Source organism: Aristolochia californica, unplaced genomic scaffold (genome assembly GCF_029961685.1).
Source record: "Aristolochia californica isolate CCGP_79_NKW_82.1479 unplaced genomic scaffold, dmAriCali1.0.hap1 SCAF_3, whole genome shotgun sequence".
Lineage (NCBI taxonomy): Eukaryota > Viridiplantae > Streptophyta > Magnoliopsida > Piperales > Aristolochiaceae > Aristolochia > Aristolochia californica.
The window spans coordinates 43906005-43930017 of record NW_027181992.1 but is presented as its reverse complement, the minus strand read 5'-3'; the positions used below and the strand labels follow the sequence as shown (position 1 = coordinate 43930017).

The following is a 24013-nucleotide window of genomic DNA, read 5'->3' as shown; positions in this document are numbered from 1 at the left end:
GATCATGAATAATCTGTAGGCAAGGATCCAAAAATAACAATCCAAACTGCTGTGCTTTGTACAACCCTGTGCTTCAAGAATCTTTCTTGTCAACAAAACCCATTTGAACGAGACGGGCAAGAAGCGCTAAACAGGAATAGGACATTGGAATTTTGGGTTTTACAAGCATTTGTCACATGAAAATATCTTCTATGAGGATCTCTTCTACTGTATCAGTCAAAATTAGCAGGTATCCAAAAAAGAAAACAATGAAAAAATTGAAACAGCAAAAATATATTCACTTAGTTATCAATGTTCTCTTGGTTTTTGGCATTACTACCCCCAACCAGAAGGTATCTGTCGCGGCACAACTTCAATCCCAGCTGCAACCCACCGGAGGTTCACCAGCAGCAACTGCAAGTCAAATAAATTATAACTGTTACTAATGCTATCGCAACATCAAGGATCGGTACTTGAAATATTTAGCAAGAAAAAGCAACGATAAGCAACTAAATAACAAACTCAGGAGCTGGAGCAACATCCTCCTCTTCTTGTTCCTTAGCTTCCTCAGGATCTCTGTAGAAGAATAGATCGACCTAGAAGTGGGAGCACCATATCAACATTCCCACATGGAAACCACAAGTTGAAAGGTGAATCAGACATGACAACAACCATTACAATTTACAAATAGACCTAAACAGAAATCTTAATTTGTACATACCATCACATCCCATTTCTGACAAGGAAGAATGGTCCCCCGCATCTGCAGAACCATCCTTGCTACCAACCAGAATAAAAAGCCAACGCTGTGTTTCCCTTTATTGTTTGCTGGAGTTCCAATATCAACATAACGCATAGGTGAATCCGTGTCACAGAAAGCAATGGTTGAGATGTTACCAAGGGCGGCTTCTTTAATTGGCTGCATGAAATTTGTTATGAATAAGAGATCGAAGGACTATGTTTAAGTATTACATGACAGATAAGAGCCCCAGAGTTTCCAAATGAAAGGTCTTTACCAAGTGATCAGTTCTAGGATCAGTTAGGATAAGAAGACGAGGCTCAATAAATGATGTCTGGAGCTGGTTAGTGAAGGTACCAGGAGTGTGCCTCCCTGCAATGGGATGGGCACCAGTGTACTGTGCAAAGTTCAGAACCGCCCTCTGATCATAAGGTCTTGCAGATTGAACAATAATGTCCTGAGGGTTTTCAATAGCAACAATAATCCTTGCAGCCAACTGCAGCGTTTCCCAGCTTTTCCCAAGGTTGATAACAAAAAACACAAAATCAATAGCTAGTATAAAAATATTAAAAAAAATGCGGGCACAATGAATAACAGCAACATAGAAAACCAACACTCTGATACTAAACGTATCGCTCCATTTGGAAATCGCAGTTCTTGGTTCAGATATGGACATCAGCTCCGCCTCCTTCTGAGATAGTTCTCTCGTCGCCATGGCGATCACGGTTACAGAACCTTGCAAACCCAGTCACAGTGCTGGAGAAAGGTGACGAGTCTTTTATAGCAAGGCGCTAGGGTTACGTAGTAAATGTACGACACTAATCTTTTGCATGAGATGCGAACAACAAACGAGTAACGAGGGAAAAGCTGCTTCGGCCTGGTCCGTTCCCCAGTAACAGCCACTAGTAACCACCTCTGTCCGGCTCGGTATCGGTTCGGTTCGGTTCGGTTCGGTTCGGTTTAGTCCGATTCGTCATTTAACGAGCTCGAGCCGAGTTCGACCACTGAAATCGGCTCGTTTACCTTAACGAGCCGAGCTCGACCGAAGCTAGGTTCGGTTCGTCGGCTCGCGAGCCGGCTCGAAATGAGTCGGATCGGTATGACTCGGTAACGGATCGCGAGCGAGCGGGGGAGCGGGAGCGAAATCGAGGGGGGGAAATTTTTTCCCCCCTCGTCACCACCGATCCCGCCCATCGGTTGTTGTCGCCGCCTCTACCGCCGTCGTAGCTGTTCGCCGGCGTCTATACCGCCGTCGCAGCTGCTCGTCGGCCACCTTTGTGGCCGTCCGTTCGATTTTTTCCTCTCCTCGCCGTCGCCTCTGTTTCCGTCGCCGCCGCTTCCATCACCGCCGACTCCGTCGTGGCTGTCATCCTCGACGATAGGTCCTCCCCGGCGCCGTAACCCCCTTCCCTCCGCGTCGTCTCGGCGGAAAACCAGAACAGGGGAGAAATAATCTCCCCCTTCCCTCGCGAGAAGATATCTCGCACGTGTGAGATCATAAAATAAAAAAAATAAAAAAAATAAAAAAAACTTTTTCCTATGGATAAAATTAAAAATAAATTTTATAGAAATAATTTTCTATAAACTATTAGTGTCTCATGTTTGTTTTTCTAATTGAATTTTTTTATTAAAAATCATATAATTTTCTAAGTAAGATATTTCGTACCAAGATGGGGTAAAAAACTGTATAGAAAATTTTTGAATAAGTATTTAACAGTTGATGCTGTAATACTTTTAGCATGAAGCAATTTTCATCGCAATTTTGTGTTTGATATTTTATTTAATTAAAAATTTATCGATAAGTATAATAATATATTAGATTGATTATTAATTTTTATTTATTTCCCTAGAAGAGACAATAAAAGGTCCATTTAACTTTCCTAAGAAAATTTTAAAATATTTCTTTTAATTTTCTAATAAGTCACTAATAGTAATAAGATTTTATTTAAAGGTTTTTTTGGGAATATGTATCATAGGAAAAATATTTTTAGTTTTTCCTAGAATATAAATTTTTATCTAAGGGCACTAAGGACGCCATAATAAATTATGGCCAAATTCAAAAATTACAAAACAAGCTAGACAACAATTGGAGTAAAAAATATTAATATTGGTGCATTTTAATCCATTATTGAAATTCAATCCTGAACCGCCCCTATCATTATATTTTTTAAAAATGTATGCATAATTTTATATATAATTTATTCAAAGCCACCCCTACGTGCAAGATCATAAACAAGGAAAAAAAAAACTCTTTGTCCCTTCCTCATGGCTCTTAAATAAATTGAAAAGATATTTTAGTAGAAATACGTTTCTAGAGACTATTAGTGGTTTTTTCAATAAATGTTGAAAAGACATTTTTAATAGAAATATAGGGACCATTAGTGCCTCATATTTTTTCAAAATATTTTTCTAATTATAAATTCTTTTTAAAAAATCATATAATTTTCCAAGTAATATTTTCTTGCCAAGATGGGTTAGAAGACCATATAGAATAATTTTGAATAAGTATTTGATAGTTGATGATATAATACTTTGAGCATGAGGCAATTTTCATAGCAATTTTGTGTTTGACATTTTATGTAATTAAAAATTTATCGATAAGTATAATAATATATTAAATTAATTATTAATTCTTATTTATTTCCTTAGAAAAGGCAATAAGAGGTCCATTTAACTTTCCTAAGAAAAATTTAAAATATTTCTTGTAATTTTCTAGTAAGTCTGTAATAGTAATAAGATTTTATTTAAAGGATTTATAGTTTTTATTTGGGTAATTGTAAATTGATAGTGATATTTTATTTAATTTTGTTGTGTTTGATTAGTGTATAGAGTTTTATTTATAATGTTATGCAGTGTATGGAGTGTTTAGATTATTTTATGGAGTGTATAAACAATTTCATGAAGTATTTATAGAATGTATAGACAATTTTATAAAGTGTTTATGGAGTGTTTATGCAGGTATTATGTATATTGATTATGCCCAATTTTAAGTAAAGGTCATGCCAAATTTTATACAAATATTATATATATATTATGCTCAATTTTAAGTAAAGGTTATGCCCAATTTTATGTAAAGGTCATGCCCAATTTTATGTATGTAAAATGTATGTATAATTTTATATATATTTTATTCGATATATATTTTTTGAAAAGTTTTAAATGTATGTTAAGGCTCAAACTCGACTCGAAATATTTAAATCAAACTCGACTCGAATATAAGCAAGTTCGGGCTCGACTCGGCTCGATGCCACCCCTGGGTAACAAAAACGACAGTTGGTTGGAAATATAAAAAACCGCTTTTTCGTTTATGGATAACAGTTATCTCAACCATTCGATCATCCTGATATCTCAATCATTCGATCATGATCAACAACTATCTTAGTCATCCGATCAAATATCAAATGGCTAAGCTAAAAATAATTTTATAAAAAAATAAGAAACAGTTATCTCAATAATTTGATCATGATCAACGGTTATCTCAACCATCCAATCATGATATCTCAACTGTCCGATCATGATCAATAACTATCTTAACTAAATAATTTTCCCGTTATTTCTCATGGTTGCTGAAAGGCAAAAAACCAATCAAAAATAATTTTTCTAATAAAAGCATTAGTCAAAAGAAAAAAAAATTCCATCATTTTTTTTCCTATCATAGCACAATCGGACCTCAGATGATTAGAATTGGATGAAACTTTTCCTAAACAACAATTTTGCTTGTACTTTAAAAGCAAAATCATGGAAACTTTCACTGGAACCACCTTTTCACAAAGGATCCCAGTTATACCCCTTTTATCTTTCTTTTCCATACAGAGTGGAGTCATCTTCCAGTAGAAATGCTGTCATTCAGCTGGTACCACTGATTTCAGGATCTTCCAGTAGAAACTAGTTTCAATCTCTCAAGAAGAATTAACAAAAACGAAGGGACAGACGACTGTGTTGTGCCATATAGAAAGATGAACTCAGTCAAGGATGATCACAATACCCAACGTCAAAAATCAACCCAGAATGGGGAAAATTTGGGTTATGTGCTCCAACTGGATGCTGTCAACTGCATTTTTCCTGAGATCCAGTTGGTTAAACTTGGTGCGTGGGAGAACAATCAGCTGACCTCTTCCATAACCTTTCTCAGTAACCCAGCCAGAGTTTGCCACTTGATGCTCCAGAAACTTGTCCAAAGAGAGGCCCTCAATGTTAATAGCCTGGTACAGTAAGCAAGTAACAGGTTTGTTAATTTCATGTAAGTCATATAGACATGACGTAATAGCACACAATATTGACATCTAGATCATACATCTTCCAATGAATCATTTCTTTACATGCAGCCACGGCCTAGTAATAGGCGTAATATAACCGAAGTTTCTGGAGTGAGGACATTGGTTCAAGTCCCACCAGAGCAAGTGTTCAACACTTTAAAAAATAGTTATAACGATAATAACAATAACAATAACACCAATACAGCATACCATAACTTACCTCGGCAAGCACAGATCGGGGAACCTTTTGGTAAGTAAGTGAAAGGACATGAATGGCATGGTTTTGAATTGCTTGTTCAAATCCTGTAATGCACAGGATGAGCAACAGTGATCAATAAAGAGATGAACTAGAAACCAAATACACACATATCATTGTCATCATTACACACTTCCTTGCCAGGGGAAGCAGAGACCAGGGAATAATACCAACAAAAGTAGAAGAACACTATCTTGCAAGTAGCAAGTCCTTGAGAAAACTAACTCAATATAACCTATTTATAACCCATAGGTCACTGAACAGCTTGATACTTTCAAAAGAGAACAACCAATAAGGTTATATTTCACATAAAAACAATAAATTTGTCAGCTTATACTCCCTGAAAATCGGAAACACGCTGAATAAATGAGCAAGATAACTTCTAAAGTTTCGAAAGAGCCGTTTCTGTACAACTATTTTTTTCCTGACAAAGGCAACGTGTATCAAATGACTTCTAGTAACAGTGTAGTAACTAAAATTGCCAAACCTAAATGTCATATATCAAGGCCTCTATTGCACCAAATCTTAAATGCATTCCAAGTTTCTCCAATTTACTTAACAATAGGAGCATAAGATTTAATACATCAGAGGAGATTTTTAATTACCTGGCACAACTTCCACTATGCTTCGATTCTTTGCAGCTTCATCCCAGAACTGTCGGAATCTTGCAGTCTACAGTGAGATGTATGAGTAAGAAAAGCTTGAAAAAAACATTTCAATGATACAAATGCATAAATGAATGCCACTTAATCACACCTCCAGATAATGTGAAAGAACAATCAGAGTCTTGAACTGATCTTCCATTTGCTGACAAAAAACCAACAACACTGATCATACAAAAGGTACCGTACATTCTTCACTGTGAGTAATAGGAAAGATGAAACTCTAATACTCTACATCTGGGTAAAGGCAGTTGTTGCAGCTGACCATGCTTGGATATACGAATTTACATGAAGATCAGGTGATTTAAAATGAAGAACATACCACTCTCTCTGGAATTAAAAAGAGACACAAGTTAAAATCTGGAGCTGGCATTGCCATTAGCGCCTGTTGAGAGACAACAAAATGTGATTAAACAACTTTGACACTATGATTACCCTTGAATTTCTGTTTTAAATAGATTCACGAGATCTTCTGAATGGAGAAAAAATTTATCATACCTTAACCAAAATCCTAGCAACAATTTGAGCGCTCATCCTATCTGGCTCAAACTATAAACAGAGACAACTAAGGTAAGTCCCACATTGTTTCTGCTCATTAATGTAGAACATGATCTAATAATACAGGCAAAGAGAAAAAGTTTCCTAGAGGGTGTATCTAGATTTCTTATTTCCTACCTGATACAGCCGAAGAAGGCAAAGATTTGCATCCAAATTGTATGTTTGAGATGTCACCTACATCAGAATATGTAGAAAAATTTGCTGTGTCACAAAAGAGTAAATTGAAAGAGGCAAGATAAGTCTGAATGATGCAGAAAATGAAGACGTCAAACTCTATGCAAATACATGTTAACAAGGTCCCCATACCAGGATCAGTTTTATCAAGTACCTAAGAAATGTTTTTAACAGGATGATACAGCAGATCAAGTATTATATCAGGCTATTGGCTAGTAACAACTGATTAGGCTAATAATAGAAGATTACAAGGGACCATCAAACCCATTAATTCTCTGCTAATATATGATTCATAACACCGATAAAGATACTCTGCATGTGACCACCTTTGCCTCGCACACAAACATAACATATGGACTGAATATTAGTCATAAAGAAGCCTGATTCTGTTTGACAGTGCCTATCGCATACAAAAAGACCCCTACTGTTTTTTCAGGATTGTCCCACAAACACTTATGTTGGAATATGTTGGTGGTCTGTGTTAAGACTTGGCTTTCCGCACCTTAATCGACTAGTATTTTTGGGTTGTATTGGTTAGGTGCTTAGCGAAGGGATTTTGCATTTGGCGGGGTGGGTGAGTGTGGGTCCTTGGTCCCACTTAATCGGTTAACCTGTTGGGTGTGGATGGTTTGGTACTCTGCATTTGGCACGCCATCCCGCGATTGAATCCCCGTGAGTTCGTTTGCATTTGGTTTGGCGCGGGGACTTTGCATTTGGCAGGGTAGGTGTAAGTGTAGGTCCTTGGTCCCACTTAATCGGTTAACCTGTTAGGTGCTTATAACTTAATCCTCTGCTGAGCCTTCTCCAGATTATTTATTTTCCTCAGGGTTTTGACTGAATAGGAACAACTACATACAAGCAGTGTTAAAGGGCGATAACAAGGAATCGATGACACTGCACCCAAATTCGAGGCACCGTCAAATAGTTGAGCTTTTCTCACACAACCAATCAAGGTCAGGTGTTCGTAAAGGAATGCTCCCAGAAAGCCAAACAGTTCTAACAGTATCAATCACATACAGAAGAAGACACAAAAAAAACCCTCAAAGTTATTTGCATAGAAGCTAATACTTTATCTTCGTCTCTTAAAGCAAGAAATAGGCCAAAAAAGGCCAGAGATAATGAATCTCTTTCATTAGCAACACACAAAAAAAAAAAAAAAAAACGTAGATGGCAAACCCTCGAAAACATACTTTCTCAACAAAAAAAAACCCTTGAAAACATGAGACAGAAAGCAATAAGATACCCTGAATTACTAATCAAAATACTTATCAGTTCTGGATGCATTGTGCACTCGATTTCTCCTAATAATAGGTCCATTAGGACATACGAGTCTCGAGTAATGGGAAACACAAAATTCCTCTTACCTGCTCATGCACGTAGTTCTCCAGATCAGGAAGGATATCGGGATTGTAAGGGTTCAGTGAGAGGAGCTGCTCCACAGTGTAGGAGACCTGCGACTTCTGGACCTCCCGTTCCATGCCCATTGCCACCAGCGAAGGAAAAGTGGGAAAACGCAGTACGGAGAGTAGCAATTAGGGTTTTGGTTCTCAGTCGAGCAGAAAGGGACTGCACCCCACAATAGTTAAAAAAAAAAGATAAATCAGGGGGAAGCAGAGGAGAAATTGGACAGATAATCCATTGTCGAGCGACCCGGACTCAGGATCCGAAACGGACACGGCGAAATCCGGGTCGGATAGGCCCGAGTCGGATCCAGTCACCCATTTGAAGAAGTTTGAACAATTGCACTGGACGGGACTCTGAGCAGTTGAGAGGGAATTGGGGAGAACTTGCCAGAAAATGTATATAATTTCCTAAACGATTGATGCCGTCTCAAATCAGGATCAACGCGGCCCTTTTGAAGCTCTAGATAGCACATCAGCCATAGCCGAGAGAATGATATTCCGGAAATTGTCTTTGGTGGATAATCTCCCAAAGTTAAGACTGTTTTATGAAAATTTGGACGATAAAAAAGAAAAAAATGGAGACATTCAAGCGCTCATGAATGAATATCTGAAGTAACAGCCACGCAAACCAATAGCAAAATAGCCAAAGAAATTTCTGGTTCCTACAATGGACTAATCATAGTAATAAAACACATCCATGCCCTGTAGGCTAAGCTTTGGAACCCATCCCCATAGAGTTCCTGTTGAACCCCATCCATATCTATGTATTAGATTGAGTTTAAAATTTTTAAGGTTTGTTGAAGAACAAACATAACATGGAAGTGTTTTACATGATTCTCACGGAAAAAAAACTCATTGTGGAACAATTAATATGGTGGAGTCTTATTGGAATTATATAGGAGGAAAATTTACAAAAGTATTTAATGGGACGTGTAGTTTAATTTTATGAGTTTTTTTTCTATTATAAATAGAGACCCAGTGTACTCTATTTGCACAGAGGTAATGAATTATTGTAACAGAGACAATAGAGCACTTATTCAGGTATAATCCTTCATTGTTTAGTCTTCATTAGTTTAATCTTTATTTATCTCTTTATTCTTGCTATGTTCAAGTTCCAATTTCACTTGCCACTGATAAGTGTACATTTATTTTCCAACATGTAATTCTATTCTTGATTTCTTTAGATTAGATGCCAAAAAAGAAAAGGGAAAACAGGTTCCTTTATTAGTTAAATCTTATCTCTCGAATCTTTCTTTGGCTAGGTCTATGAAAATGTCCTTTCGTAAATGCCTTTGATCTATTGTATTGCCTCGTTGTAATTCTCCCTATCATATTACTTCCTTTGCCCACCAGTAGAGCAATAAAGAAGAAGAAGAAGATCAAAATAAACACAGAGAAAGAGAACAAAAGGAGAAAGAAGAAGAAAAGTGTAGATTCCTACTAGCTTCTAATAAATCTTTTGTTGTTTTCTTACTAAGTTAGGGAGGTCTAGCTATCCTCCATCACTTCATGGAAGACATAAATATGCTATAGTAACAATAGTGTAAGAAGAGTCTCACACTCTTTCAACCTTTCGAACAGAGCGAATCTTTATTTGTCGCTTTAGTTGTAACTGGTTTTTGAATGTTTCTTTATTGACTTTGTATAAGTTGTTTCTATTGTTACCTACAATCTTGGAGTTAGTTTAGTTCATTTACTTTACACATCCAAACACCTTTGTATTCTATTAATACTCAATTACATCAATAAAACATACTATTATTTATCCCAATCTCAACTCCAAATAACAACTATTTCCAATACCATTGATCCACACAACACTCTGATCAACATTAACATTGCTACTCAAACTCACCTCTCATAACTATATTTCCTGGAAATTATAATTTCAGACCCTCTTCGTCGGATATGGATTTGGCAGGATCAGCTCATTCTCAATGTAATACTTGGTTCCCTCTCTCTTACCATTATTCCCTTCATCACTCGAGCCAACACTTCACAGGAAGCCTGGGCTACATTAGCCAACACTTATGCCATGCCTTCTTGAGGACGAATCAAGCAGGTAAAAAGCCAATTCAAAAATCTCACCAAGGGATCATAAACTATTACTGAATTTCTACATATAGTTAAAGCCCGAACTGATGAGCTCGGGATCCTTGGAGCACCATTGGATGATGAAGATCTAACTGAGAAAATACTTGATAACCTTGGTGATGATTACAAAGAACGTGTCCATGCGGTTCAAGCCAGATATAACTTGATTGGATTTGATGAACTACAGGAAAAGCTACTGAATTTCGAATCATCACTACAAGGTACCAAATCAGACCCATCTTATTTTCTTACCTTTGCTAACCCAACAAGTCGAACCAATATTAGTTCACGATCATTAGGGAGCAATGGCTGGAAACCGTCATCAAATAATGGTATAAACAACACGGGTTGGCACCCTTCACCCACCTATGATGCTCGTCCTCTCACTCCAAACACTACTAGAACGAATCCTGGTACTTGGCCTCCTCCACGACCCTACCTTGGCTATTGTCAAATTTGCAGAATCTAGGGACAATGCCAAACGATATCCTTCATTTCACTTAGTCCCAATTGAACAATCCAACAACAAAAATAAAATGGTAGTACCAACTTCGCAATGGCAAGCAAGAGCTCATTTTGCTACCAACAGTTCCAACACTCCAACATGGCTTCTGGACAGTGGTGCTTTTGGACAAGAGTTTATCCCTTCAACCTCCTTATATAGGCTCTGGCAACATAATGATTGGAGATGGCATGGGTCTTCCCATCACTTATATTAGTTTCAACTCTCTCAAAACTCTTACTGCTAAATTTTCCTTAAACAATGTTTGGTATGTACCTGGCATGAAAAAAAACTTGATATCTATCTCACAATTTTGCACTTCCAATAATGTTTCCATTGAATTCTTACCCTTTTGTTTTTTTGTGAAGGAACTTCACAAGGGAACAACACTTTTGAAGGGCCCAACTAAAGATGGTGTGTATGAGTGGCCAATCTCCTCCCCATTATTTGCATTTTTTAGTGTCAAGACCACTTCATCCAAGTGGCAACACAGATTGGGACATCCATCATTTCCTATTTTGAAACAGATAATTTCTAGATATCAATTAGATTTATCATCTTCTATTTCTTCTCACTTTTCATGTAATGCTAGCCACTGCAATAAAAGTCATAATTTTTTTTTCTAATTCAACTCTCGTCTCTACTCAACCTCTTTAAATATTTTTTTCTGATGTTTGGACTTCACCAATTCATTATCATGATGGCTTTAAATATTATGTGATTTTTGTTGATCATTCTACTAAATATATATGGTTTTATCCTCTCAAACAAAAGTCTGAAGTCACAGAAGTATTGATTCGATATAAATCCATTGTGGAAAAACATTTTAATCTCAACCTCAACACACTTTATTCCAATAAAAGTGGTGAATTTATAGCTCTTAATAGTTTCCTTGTTACTTATGATATATCTCATTTAACTACTCCCCCTCACACACTTGAGCACAATGGCCTTTTTGAGAGATGACATCTTCATATAGTTGAGACATGACTTACTTTACTTTCTCATGCTTCATTTCCTTTAACTTATTGGTCTCATGTTTTTGCTACTTCAGTATATCTAATTAATCGCATGCCAACTTCGACATTAAATTTTTTTCTCCTTATGAAAAGATTCTTGGTCCTCTCCAAATTATTTGAAACTCAAAGTATTTGGTTGTCTATGCTATCCTTGGTTTAGACCATATACTTCTCATAAACTTGATTCTCTTTCTAAACCATGCATATTTCTTGGATATTCTCTAACTATTCTCTAACATAAAAAACAAATGTTTCTAGATATTTAGGTTCATTAAGTCTATTTTTCCTTTTACATCTTTATCCACTTTGTCTTCACATCCAGAGTCCAATACCATCTCTACTTGGGTGCCACCAATACTAAAAGTCAACACCACCACCCATGCAACCATGACATGGATATTCAAAGGCATTCCCATTGTGAGGCTCCTACACAAATTGTCCCCATTGAAACCCTAACACTTGACTCTACACCCTCTACAAATAACCCTTCAAACCAACCAAAATCATCAAATCAACCAACACATAATCAGCCACCCATAAGACGAACATCCCATATCACTCAATGATTACTCGGGCAAAAGACAACATCACAAACCTATCAAGAAGCTTAACCTTCATACCCAATTATTCAAATCCACAGACATTGAACCCACAACAATGATCCAAGCTCTCGATGATCCAAAAATGACATTGGGCCATGTCAGAAGAATATAATGCTCTCGTTCGGAATGGGGCATGGAAATTAGTACCTTATGATCCTAGTCATAATATTATCTGTTGTAAATGGATTTTTAGAATCAAACATAACTCTAATGGCTCGCTTGATTGCAAAAGTTTTTCATCAATGCCTGGGAGTAGATTATCATGATACTTTCAGTCATGTGGTTAAACCCACTACTATTCGCCTTGTTCAAGCCTAGATGTGAGTCGAGATTGGTCTTTTTGTCAACTTGATATCAATAATGCATTATTGCAAGGTCACCTCTCTGAGACTATTTACATGGCTCAACCTCAAGGTTTTATTGATCAAGATTATCCATCTCATGTTTGTAAACTCTAAAAAGTCATTTATGGTCTCAAGCAAGCTCCCCGAGCTCGGTATAAAAAACTTCGTACTTTTCTCCTTAACTCTAGTTTTAAGAACTCTCATGTTGATACTTCAATCTTTGTTCTTAACTCGAATGGGCATATACTCTATCTACTTGTTTATATTGGTGACTTGATTATTACGGGGGATAATAATTCTTTGGTGGATGGGTTTGTTACTCTCTTAGCCGATCTTTTCTCTTGAAATGATCTTGGTGTGGAGGTTGTCCCAAACAAACATGGAATTTAACGCTCTCAGTATCGTTATCTAATGGATATCCTTGCAAGAACTCATATGATTGATGCTAAACTAGTGGCAACTCTTCTTCCAATGAGTTCCTCTTCTCTTACATTGCATTATGGTTCTACTCTTTCTAATCCTACAAACTTTCGGATAGTACTAGGGAGTCTTCAATATCTCCTTCTTACTTGCCATGATATTGCTTTTGCAATTAATAAGCTTTCACAATTTATGCATAGGCCTACAACTAAGCATTGGACTCTTGTTAAACGATTACTTTGTAATCTTTGTGGCACTATAAATGATGGTCTTCAGCTGTTTAAGGAACCTTCCTTGTCCTTGCATGCCTTCTCTGATGTTGGCAATCCGAATGACATTTCCTCCACCAGTGCTGATATTGTTTATCTTGGTCGAAATGCTATCTCTTGAAGTTCAAAGAACAATAGACGATAACTTGTTCCTCCACCAAAGTTGAATACCATTCAGTTGTTGCGACAACAATCTAGCTCAAATGGGTTTCTTTTTGTTAGATGATATGGATGTTCCTCCCTCTACAAGTCATGTTGTTTATTGCGATAATGTTGGGGCTACTCAACTTTGCTCTATTCCCATTTTCCATTCACGAATGAAACATGTAGCTATTGATTTTCATTTAATTCATGATCAAGTTCAAGGTGGTTATGTTTCCTCAATTGATCAACTAGCTGATGCGTTAACCAAACCACTTCCCCAAGCCAAATTTCTTCTTCTCAAAGACAAAATTGGACTCTCCTCCCAAGCTCCATCTTGAGGGGGCATAACAAAGAAAATCGTTATTTGTCGATTCGGTTGTAATTGATATTTGAATGTTTCTTTATTGCTTTGTATAAATTGTTTCTGTAGTTACCTACAATATAAGAGTTATTATTTTTTATTTAGTTTACACGTTCAAACACCTTTGTATTCTAAAAATACTCAGTTACATCAGTAAAACATACTATTATTTCTCCCAATCTCCTTTTTGTATTACTTTCAAGGCTCGTTCCCTACTCAAAAATATGTTGTGTCCTTTCTCTCTTCCACGGTGACTTGTGCAGCTTCCTAATCACCCCACGATCCTCGAAGAGTTCAATTGGTTTGTTAGTTATCAATTCCTTTGATATGTGAATTGTTTTCCCAGCAACAATCCTTTAGAAGACGAGCACAATCCTTACAGTAGTCGACTCCTATTTGGAGTTGAATTCTGGTTGGCATCGAGTCTGGTTCCAAGTCGAAGGCTAGGAGATAAAAAAATTGAAGTTTCCTAGTTCTGCAAGGACTTTTGTTCTTCATATGACTTTTCTAATCATCAAAATCAGTCTGAAGTAGATTTTGACTTAGAAAGAGGGCACACTATTTGTCTAAAAAAATAGAAGCCTCTCAACTTTCTCTTCTAGAGACACTATCATGTTGATGCTTCCTCTTACAATTTTTTACGAGACCAATTACATATCCATTGCTATTGTTATGTAACTCTGTGTTTTCTATGGAGGGCCCTTTCTATGTTTTCTGGCTAAAGCCAATTTGGTTTTGTCGAAGCTGGTTTTGTTAATGAGAAAAGAAGAAGCGAAAGTCGTATCATAGATTACAACTTTGGCCCCAATAATAGAGCTTCTTGTGCTTTTTGGAATCATTTTTCCTCTATGACATCAAAATTGATCTGATAACTATCTTTATCTGGGGTGCACGACGTAAGAGAGGTAAAGCGCCTAAGAATCTCGGTGACTTCCTAATACTATAGAATCTCAAAAGAATCCTAATGGCACTCGATGCCCTGTTTTGATACGGAAAGGAGTCTATCGTTAAGGTTAGAAACATTTCACATTGCATATTTGGATGTTGTTGGTGGACCATCTACCTCGAGGACTAGAGATGACCAAAGGTTTTCTCGTGTTGGACTAGATACCTAGGATGAAGTGGGGCATGGTTGCCGGAGTCGGTTGTTCAATACCTTTGTTCAATGATGTTGTTCCAATGAGATCACTTGGAAATCCTTAGTGGCCTCACTTCCTCATTGATCACATAATAAAATTCTATTTCAGCCACCTATATTCTCAATGATGGAGATGCGAGTAAAGCAAGGAGGATAGCTGCAAAGGCGAAGTCTGGGTTCCGATCAAATTCATATAGTCTGGTTAGGTCTAGTTTGATTTAGTCAATGAGTTATCATGTATCACTCATTTTTACTAAAATTATTTTATTTTGAGGGGAGATTGAATAAGTTGATTTGGCTCGGTGACAGAGGTAGTGCTCCGATGGTACGCCAGAGGTGACAATATGCCGGAGGCCCTGCAACTGCCGCTAATCCAACTAGATGCTCTGTGACTGAGCGATCGAGAGGCTCGACTCTGTAACGGAGGCAATTGCGACGGAGGCTCGGCTCTACGATGGAGGCCAAGAGGGAGAAAGGACGGAGGCCGAGACGGAGAAGAGAGAGGGAGGCGAGAGAGGGAGAAGGGAGAGGGAGTGCGAAGACGAGAGGAAGAAGAGAGCGGGAGAAAAAAAAATTTGGGGGAGGAAGGCCGAGAGGGAGAAGAGAGTGCGACGCATCCTGAATGATTCATGTGAATGATTTGCAAAATTGGGCTGAAACATGATTCCCCGATTTTTGCTTGTAAAAATTACCTGGCATGATTCAAATGAAGAGACGCTCATTCACCACTAACACCCTAATCGAATGAACGGAATAATGTGCATGTAATTTATATCTGCTTCATTTTGGACTAACCCCCCCTTAAATGTGATTTTGATTCTATGACCCAATCTACGTAATTTACAACACCCAATGAATTACTAGTTAATATAGGATGATTTTTTTAAGAGAGTAGGTAATCCACTTCATAACGTCAGACTATTATAAAAGTTTGGTTTAACTATTTTAAGATAAGATTAATTTATTATGGGGACTTGTCTAATTAAAAAATTACTGAAAGAGATGTGCAGAATTGATATTTACTAAATTAAATAATCTGTTTATAATAATTATTCACTTTATGGCCCCTAAAATGAACAAAAAGACACATAAAAGATGGATCTCTCCCTTTGGACTTTTCTAGTGGTAGAGAGGAGGGTGGTGAAAGGGTTGGAGAGGAAGAGGCAAGAGTCGAGATAAGAGGAGAGGAGCGACTGACTTGTAGCTTTCCACTTTTCATGTTACAAAGAGCCAACCAAGGATTGGCGTAGGTCACTTAAAAAAGCTCTCTTTATTCTCCAGATTTCTTTGCAAGTTTAAAAAGCAAGAATCGATTGATTCCTAATCTCATTAAAGAAAAGAAGATGTCGTAAACAACACGTCTCAACCCTTCACCCCGGACACAAATAGAAATCTGCCACCCCACGTGTTACTTTTTCCACTTGTGCGGGGGGCATAGCGCACATCAAAAAGTCAGACTCGCTGGGCCCACTGTACTTTACCCTACAGAACCATAAATAACTTCGAGATTAGCGTCACGACACGTGCCCCCCCCAAACCACAAGGTGCCAAGCCGCCGGCTGACGACGAGAGCCGTATTTCCCCGATACACGCGCCAATGGCGTGTCGGATGCTGATCTGATCCGCTCGTGCCCGTCCTATCAGTACACAGAAACGAAAAAGCATTTTTGTGGGCCCCACTATATCTTCTCGGCAGGCGTAGATCGGATCCGAAATTAACGTATAATCCTTTTGGATAAAGCGGAGAATTCCGCGCACATTAAGTCTTCCGGTCAATGATGGCGCTAACTAATGAAAAGGTATTGAAAGATCGCTGCGGTTTTATCCACTCCGGTGTCTTGTCTCGGTGACGAGTCATACCGAGTCGTCCCCTGGGTCAAGATATTAATTAATTAATTAAATATTTTTTATTATAAAAAACCATTATTTATTACGTGAAATTTGACGTAAAAAACAAGAAGAAATCATGGAGGAAGATTGGAAGGTAGCGTAGGGTCGATAATTATGGTTTGATGTGAGATTTGAACTTCTAATAATGACACGTATTCTTCCAATTTAAGTGACCGCTGCAATACTGATGATATTAATTAATTATTTTTTAAATAGGCCCTTAAAATTATAAATGATGGATAAATAAATTAACCAGGTGTCAAGTGTCGCTCTGAAATCGTGCCACGTCGTCATTGGATTACTGATTCGTCTTTCCTTAATCGCATTTTTTAATCTTATCTTAAATCTAAAACCATTGTTTAAGACGGCTGAGTTAATTCGACCGAGTTTCACTCAGGAGGTAAAGCCAACTAATCCTATAATTCTTGTAATAAAAAAATGTAGCAGTCGGTGGGCAACAGTAAATCCGCTTACGGAAAAAATGTAGCAGTCGGTGGGCAACAGTAAATCCGCTTACGGAGACAAGTGGTTTTGGAGAAGAGAAACAGAGAGCGCGGAAAGGTCGCAGACAGAGATGGTTCCTCCTACTCCGATCGAACAACAGTAAAGATCATTACCTATTTAAACCCCTTCCGCTTCCGCTTCTGCCATATCCACTGCGTTCTTGCCTTCTCTGTATCGTTTTGTTTCGTTTTGTTGATTTTGGTCTTGTTTGAAGGTAAATGAAGCTGCTGGCTTCAGGCATTTTAGTTTCTTTTGTATTGGTTAGTGAACTTGTGGCACTTTACTTCACGTTTTCGGTGAAAGTTGTGTTTGTCGATATCTGTTTTCTGTGGAGTGCCTGGTCGTGCAATCGTTATATTTTGTACTCTTACCGGGTTGCGTTCGAGAAGTGTCTTGCATTTGCTTTCGGAATTGATTCTTTCAGATTTTTTGTTTCTGTTGAGCTAACTGGTAGATTGGAAGACAAGAACATCCATAATCGTTGTTCTGCTTCTATTGCAGGAGAAACATTCGCTTGGCGTAAGACTTGTCTTTTTTTTTTTTCTGAGTAATTTGGTTTCGGTTCAGGAAAGGAAATTAAATTGTCTGTTGGAACGTTTCAGAACTACGCGTGCTTTAGCTACTTATCGTCCATAATTCTCTTTAATGAAGTGCTTCTCGTTGCGCAGGAAGAAGTTTCTAAAAGCTTTTTTTCTTTTTTTCTTTTTCAAGATATGTTTTACATCTTCAATTTCCCCTGTTAGTCTTCCATGATTTTTTTTCCCTTCTGTTGAGTTTGAGTTTGAGTTGCCAATCTTGACCTATTCCATTTTGTGGTGAACAAGAAATCAAACTAAAAATCTAGTCTTCGTGTTTTTTTATTTTAATTTATTTTTTGTTTTAAGTTAACAGTCCAAATTTCTGTTCCTCTTAATGATGAGGAGTTTCTTTCGAGCGTCAGTAAAACATTTTCTGTTCTTGACAGAGGAATTCATGTTAACAGGTTTCACTTCGAGGAAGGACTTTCGCAATCAGATATCGGTAAATCGACAATTCCCCATCCGGAAAAGTACTGTGAGTCTTCAACATTTGTCTTTCCGTCCGGCTGGTGTTCGGTTTTTCCACATTTAGTTGCGTGTCTTTCTCGTAATGTTTCTTCTTCTAGATGGTTTTGAACGTCTGAGTTGACTCCCTATTCATTATCCCTGCCGCCTTTAGTTGTGGGTATTTAAAAACTTAGGCATCGCCAAATTCTTCAATCTATTTCTTTACTCATTTCTTTCAGACCGTGGAGGCTTTGTTGAGGCTTGAAGCAGAGAGGAGGCGAATCCATGGCTGAACGCAGGTTGACACGTGTCCATAGCCTTCGAGAGCGTCTCGGTGACACTCTCTCAGCTCATAGGAATGAACTGTTTTGCATCCTATCAAGGTTTTCTTCTTAACGATCTCCATATGTTATTTCTGCATTATCTATGCATTTGTGTCAGAAACCATGGTTAGATTGAAAATTTAAGTTGGAAGATCTGCAGTACTACAATGCTATACGTGTCAAAATCCCTTGTTTCTGCTTAGTGATGGAGTCATTTCTTCTTCACAGGTATGTAAACCAAGGCAAAGGAATCTTACAGCCACACCAGCTGTTGGCAGAGCTCGAAGCTCTATCTGCTGAAGGGGACATGAAAAAACTAAAAGATGGACCATTTGGAGAAGTCCTGAGAGCGACACAGGTGTAATAGATGAAACCTTTTTTTCTTTGTTTTTTTTTCAAATCTTGCTCCTATTTTTTTCTTTTCCTTAAATTTTCATCAATGTCTTCAATTTTCTGATCTGATGCAGGAAGCAATAGTTGTACCACCATGGGTTGCTCTTGCTGTTCGTCCAAGGCCAGGGGTCTGGGAGTATGTTCGAGTGAACTTGAATGAACTACTTGTGGAGGAATTAAGCATCCCTGAATACTTGCAATTCAAAGAAGAACTAGTGGAAGATGGGTATGTAGTCGTACATTTCATGGACGAGTCCTTTTGCTGGCACTTACCATTACTTTTTCCTTTTTTATTTTGTTTTTATTTTGCTGTTTCTTGGTTGCAGTTTCAACGGTAATATGGTACTTGAGTTGGATTTTGAGCCCTTCAATGCTTCTTTTCCTCGTCAAACTTTATCAAAATCCATTGGAAATGGAGTTCAGTTCCTCAATCGACATCTTTCTTCGAAGATGTTTCATGACAAAGAAAGCATGTACCCCTTACTTGATTTCCTTCGAGCTCATAGCTACAAGGGGAAGGTAAGCTCTGTTTCTGCTTTGCATCTTATCCTTCCATTTGTCATATGTAATAGATTAATAGTACGTAATGTCCGCATAGACTAAGAGATATAAAGAAGTCAGTGACCTCTATACGTTATCTCCTTTGCTAATGAAATATCTTGTGCAGACAATGATGCTAAATGACAGAATCCATAGCCTTAATTCTCTTCAATCTGTTATGAGGAAAGCTGAGGAATACCTGTCAAATCTTTCTCCTGATACACCTTATTCAGAGTTTGATCACAGGTAGTTTTTTTGGTGCATGCTTGCCAGCCTGCATATATCTGGACTCTGGAATTCTTTTGATTTTTTGAATCAACTGACTAATCCAGATCCTGGTTCAAGTATAACAAAAAAATAAAAGCTAGTTTGATGATTGTAAGTTTTCTTTTTGCTTTTTGTGGTATCCAGATTTCAAGAGATGGGCCTTGAAAAAGGCTGGGGTGACACTGCTGGAAGGGTACTGGAGATGGTTCATCTACTTTTGGAACTCCTTGAAGCACCTGAACCATGCACCTTGGAGACGTTTCTTGGAAGGATCCCTATGGTGTTTAATGTCGTAATACTTTCTCCCCATGGGTACTTCGCTCAAGCTAACGTTCTAGGGCTACCTGACACAGGGGGACAGGTGTGTTTCGTACATTTCAATGTTGTCTTACACCATCCTTATTGTTCCAAGTTGTTGCTTTCTACAGTTTATCTCATTGTCACTGATTGTCTGATGTAGGTAGTTTATATCTTAGACCAAGTTCGTGCTTTGGAGAATGAGTTGCTTCTCAGAATAAAACAGCAGGGCCTTGACATCATACCTCGTATTCTTATTGTAAGTGCCAGTCGATTCTTCTTCAGTTTGTTGTGGTCGCATCATAAGATGACATGTTGGAAAAATCTTTTTTGGTTGGAATGTATGTTTAACTTACTTTTCTAAATGTTGAATGCAGGTGACTAGGCTGCTCCCTGATGCAGTAGGCACTACTTGCAACCAGCGTCTTGAGAAGGTACTTGGAACAGATCATTCCAGCATTCTTCGTGTTCCTTTCAGAACAGAGAAAGGCGTTCTCCGGAAATGGATCTCACGATTTGATGTATGGCCTTACTTGGAGACATTTGCAGAGGTACACTTGAACTTGAAACTGTCAATGAAGGATTTGGACGAACTTCAGATGTTATAACATTGTCTAACCTTTCTAATTTAAGGTTTTACATGAGGATTCTCGGTTTTCTAAATGGATAGGTCATTTGATATAAACAGTCATATGGCGTCCTATTAGGATGCACTTCAGATTTTATTACATTTTCTAACCTTTCTACATTTAAGGTTTTACATGATGATTCTCAGTTTTCTAGATAATGTGTTACCCATGTTAGTCTGTACATTCTCTGATATTGAACCAGTTAGCCACTACATGTCTTCGAAAGTCATATCATAGTTTGGTGTGGCTGTAGATCAGATAGGTCTTAACAAGAGGTATTTTGCTTTGCCACTCAACTCTACATTGCAGCTCAAACATTCAGGAAAATTGAGAACTTCTCTTCCTAGACCTGTGACATGACAGAAAATGCCCCAGAATTATTGCTTGTTGTTGTCAGTTACTCCATGAAGCAACACTTCCAAAGCTCTATTTAGTTTTTGTTATATTAATAGAATTCAGAGGTTTCATCCCTGATTTTAGAATTCTCAGGTTTGAACCTAATTGTTTTGAGTTTATCAGGATGTTGCACATGAAATTGCTGGAGAGTTGCAGGCCACCCCAGACCTAATCATTGGCAACTACAGTGATGGAAACCTTGTTGCATCATTGCTTGCACATCGTTTAGGAGTTACACAGGTTGGTATTACTTGATATTTGGCACTGTGTAAGAAGATCATGTATTCCTTAGTGATTGTTCATAACCCTGCTTTTCTGTCATCCTCAGTGCACCATTGCTCATGCCCTCGAAAAAACAAAATATCCAGATTCAGATATATATTGGAGAAACTTCGAAGACAAATACCACTTCTCTTGCCAATTTACTGCGGACTTGATTGCCATGAACCATACTGACTTTATTATTACGAGTACCTATCAAGAGATTGCTGGCAGGTACACCTTCTGTCTTACTTGTTAAAATGGCTCTTTGGGGTATTTACCAGCAAAAAGCTCATTCACCTATCTCCAATATCATTTTTTTGGTGTTTTCTCCTATATCAGTAGAATGTTGACCCAAGGCACACTTCGTAGTAAATGTTTTCTAGTGTTATGCATTTGTACTCTTCTTACATATTATTAAGAACAAAATTTCCTTGTTTTGATTTTTATATGGTTTCAGCAAGGACACTGTTGGACAATACGAGAGCCACACAGCTTTCACACTACCTGGACTCTATCGAGTGGTCCACGGTATTGATGTCTTTGATCCCAAGTTCAACATTGTCTCACCAGGAGCAGATATGGCTATTTATTTTTCGTATTCAGAGGAGCAGAGGAGACTTACTTCACTCCATCCAGAAATCGAGGAGCTGCTTTACAGCCCTGTGCAGAACACAGAACACATGTGGGGGCCTCTTGACATTTTTTTTATTCAGAGAAATGTAGCTGAGAAAAGCATTTGTCAAGGAATTGAAATAATGGTTATCATGATTTTTTTGTGTTATTGCAGTTGTATGTTGAATGATAGGACAAAGCCAATCATCTTTTCCATGGCAAGACTTGACCGTGTGAAAAACATCACTGGCCTTGTTGAGTGGTTTGGAAAGAATGCACGTCTGAGAGAACTTGTTAATCTTGTTGTTGTGGCTGGTGACCATGGCAAGGAATCAAAGGACCGTGAAGAGCAGGATGAGATGAAGAAAATGAAGTGGGTGATTGATACATACAAATTGAATGGTCAATTCCGATGGATATCTGCCCAAATGAACAGGGTCCGAAATGGTGAGCTCTACCGTTATATTGCGGACACAAAAGGTGCTTTTATACAGGTAATTGGTGTTTTATTGCTACTTAGAATTTTGGTTACCTATGGCAACATCTTACCGGCAATCCTTATGATGTCTGTCTCTTGTTCCAGCCTGCCCTTTATGAAGCTTTTGGACTTACAGTTGTCGAGTCCATGACATGTGGCCTTCCTACATTTGCTACTGATCATGGTGGACCGGCTGAGATTATAGTACATGGGGTTTCAGGTTTCCACATTGATCCCTACCAAGGTGATAAAGCAGCTGAGCTCATTGTTGATTTCTTTGAAAAGTGCACGAAAGATCCATCTTATTGGTGTAAAATCTCTGAAGGTGGCTTGAAGCGTATTCAAGAGAAGTGAGTGCCTGTATATTTCTTCTTGTTATTTTTTAGAAAAAGTAATCATTCTTTCACACACTATCCAATCTACGTTGCAGGTATACATGGCAAATATATTCTGAAAGGTTGCTCACTTTATCGGCCGTTTATGGTTTTTGGAAATATGTATCAAAACTAGACAGGCGTGAGACTCGGCGTTATCTGGAGATGTTTTATACCCTCAAGCACCGCAAACTGGTAAGCTCTAGGCTATTTGTAAATTGTAATTATTATTGAAAAACTGCACTGATGTAAGTTGACTTCTTAACCCAGAGTTGTTCTTACTGCATGTTCTCTGTGTGTTGCAGGCAAGCTCTGTTCCTCTGGCTTACGATGATTAAAAGAGTAACACCAGGCCCGTGTTCCTCTCACAATGATGGGGAGGTTGCTGGATGGAGTTGTTACCGAGGTTGGCGTGTGTTTTTTATTTCCTGGCTTTTTTGTTGGTGTTCTCATCTCAAATACCTGGCATCAGTGTCACTGGAGAGGAGTTGGATAACGTGTAAGTGGAGGCATTTTTCCCTTTGGATGGTGGGGAGCTTGTTTTATGTTGTTGAACTAAAAGCCGGATGGCGACTTTATCTTTAATAAATGTTTGTAAAGAACTCTTTGCTTTGTCTGGTTGTGTTGGCAAAAGGAGAAAAGATGACCATTTTATTGAGCAACACCAGTCACACCATGTTTTTGGCAGCAAGTAACTTAATATCTGGAAAGAAGTACTCATGAGTTGGAGCTCTGATCCATTATTATTTGAATGTTGAGAGGCCAGATTTGTACGAGCTCTCTCGTGTTGTCTCCTACTTTTTTCTGATTTGATTGCTTACAATCTGATCGGTAGCTATGCAAAGCATGATACAGCTTATTTTACCCAATGCTAAGATGACTTAATTTCATGGTCAATATGAGTGGGTGATTTCCTAATTAATGCTCTTGGTTGTTTTTTGGACTGAATTATTGGTGTAAATTTTGTGTCACTTATTAAAGTAATGAGTCATGTTTTTAAAAGTGTAAATAGTGACACCTCTACTTTAGATTAAAAGCATCAGATTAGACCCACTACCTATAAAAAAAAAAACCTAGGAGTGCCTTCCATCCAATTTTGGT

At 37.9% G+C, this 24013-nt stretch overlaps 2 protein-coding genes and 1 pseudogene across 2 annotated transcripts; 1 reads left to right on the top strand and 2 right to left on the bottom strand.

Moving 5' to 3' along the window:
* Positions 1–315: 315 nt before the first annotated feature.
* Positions 316–1433, bottom strand: LOC137959594 (small ribosomal subunit protein uS2-like; annotated as a pseudogene).
* A 2870-nt stretch (positions 1434–4303) lies between these two features.
* LOC137959892 (eukaryotic translation initiation factor 3 subunit K-like) lies at positions 4304–8471 on the bottom strand. The gene is made up of 8 exons (XM_068807300.1): positions 7989–8471; positions 6568–6624; positions 6391–6441; positions 6215–6277; positions 5987–6037; positions 5836–5902; positions 5195–5277; positions 4304–4920 (listed from the first exon to the last, which is right to left on the bottom strand). Exons 1-8 carry the CDS (start codon positions 8106–8108, stop codon positions 4717–4719), a joined length of 696 nt encoding a protein of 231 aa, XP_068663401.1. The 5' UTR covers positions 8109–8471; the 3' UTR covers positions 4304–4716.
* An 8949-nt stretch (positions 8472–17420) lies between these two features.
* On the top strand, positions 17421–23688 carry LOC137960538 (sucrose synthase 1-like). Its single transcript, XM_068808185.1, has 17 exons — positions 17421–17528; positions 18297–18367; positions 18579–18722; positions 18891–19020; positions 19130–19281; positions 19382–19574; positions 19723–19841; positions 20007–20223; positions 20323–20418; positions 20537–20710; positions 21308–21424; positions 21513–21679; positions 21906–22130; positions 22236–22554; positions 22644–22888; positions 22969–23107; positions 23218–23688. Exons 3-17 carry the CDS (start codon positions 18625–18627, stop codon positions 23248–23250), a joined length of 2424 nt encoding a protein of 807 aa, XP_068664286.1. The 5' UTR covers positions 17421–17528; positions 18297–18367; positions 18579–18624; the 3' UTR covers positions 23251–23688.
* Positions 23689–24013: the final 325 nt, after the last annotated feature.

Coding starts and splice junctions, on each gene's coding strand:
- LOC137959892 (XM_068807300.1), bottom strand. CDS start 8,108: ATGGGCATGGAACGGGAGGTCCAGAAGTCGCAGGTCTCCTACACTGTG. Junction 6,038..6,214: donor TTTTAATTCCAGAGAGAGTG/GTATGTTCTTCA, acceptor GTTTTTTGTCAG/CAAATGGAAGATCAGTTCAA. Junction 4,921..5,194: donor CCCGATCTGTGCTTGCCGAG/GTAAGTTATGGT, acceptor TTACTGTACCAG/GCTATTAACATTGAGGGCCT.
- LOC137960538 (XM_068808185.1), top strand. CDS start 18,625: ATGGCTGAACGCAGGTTGACACGTGTCCATAGCCTTCGAGAGCGTCTC. Junction 19,282..19,381: donor GAAGAACTAGTGGAAGATGG/GTATGTAGTCGT, acceptor TCTTGGTTGCAG/TTTCAACGGTAATATGGTAC. Junction 20,224..20,322: donor TACCTGACACAGGGGGACAG/GTGTGTTTCGTA, acceptor TGTCTGATGTAG/GTAGTTTATATCTTAGACCA.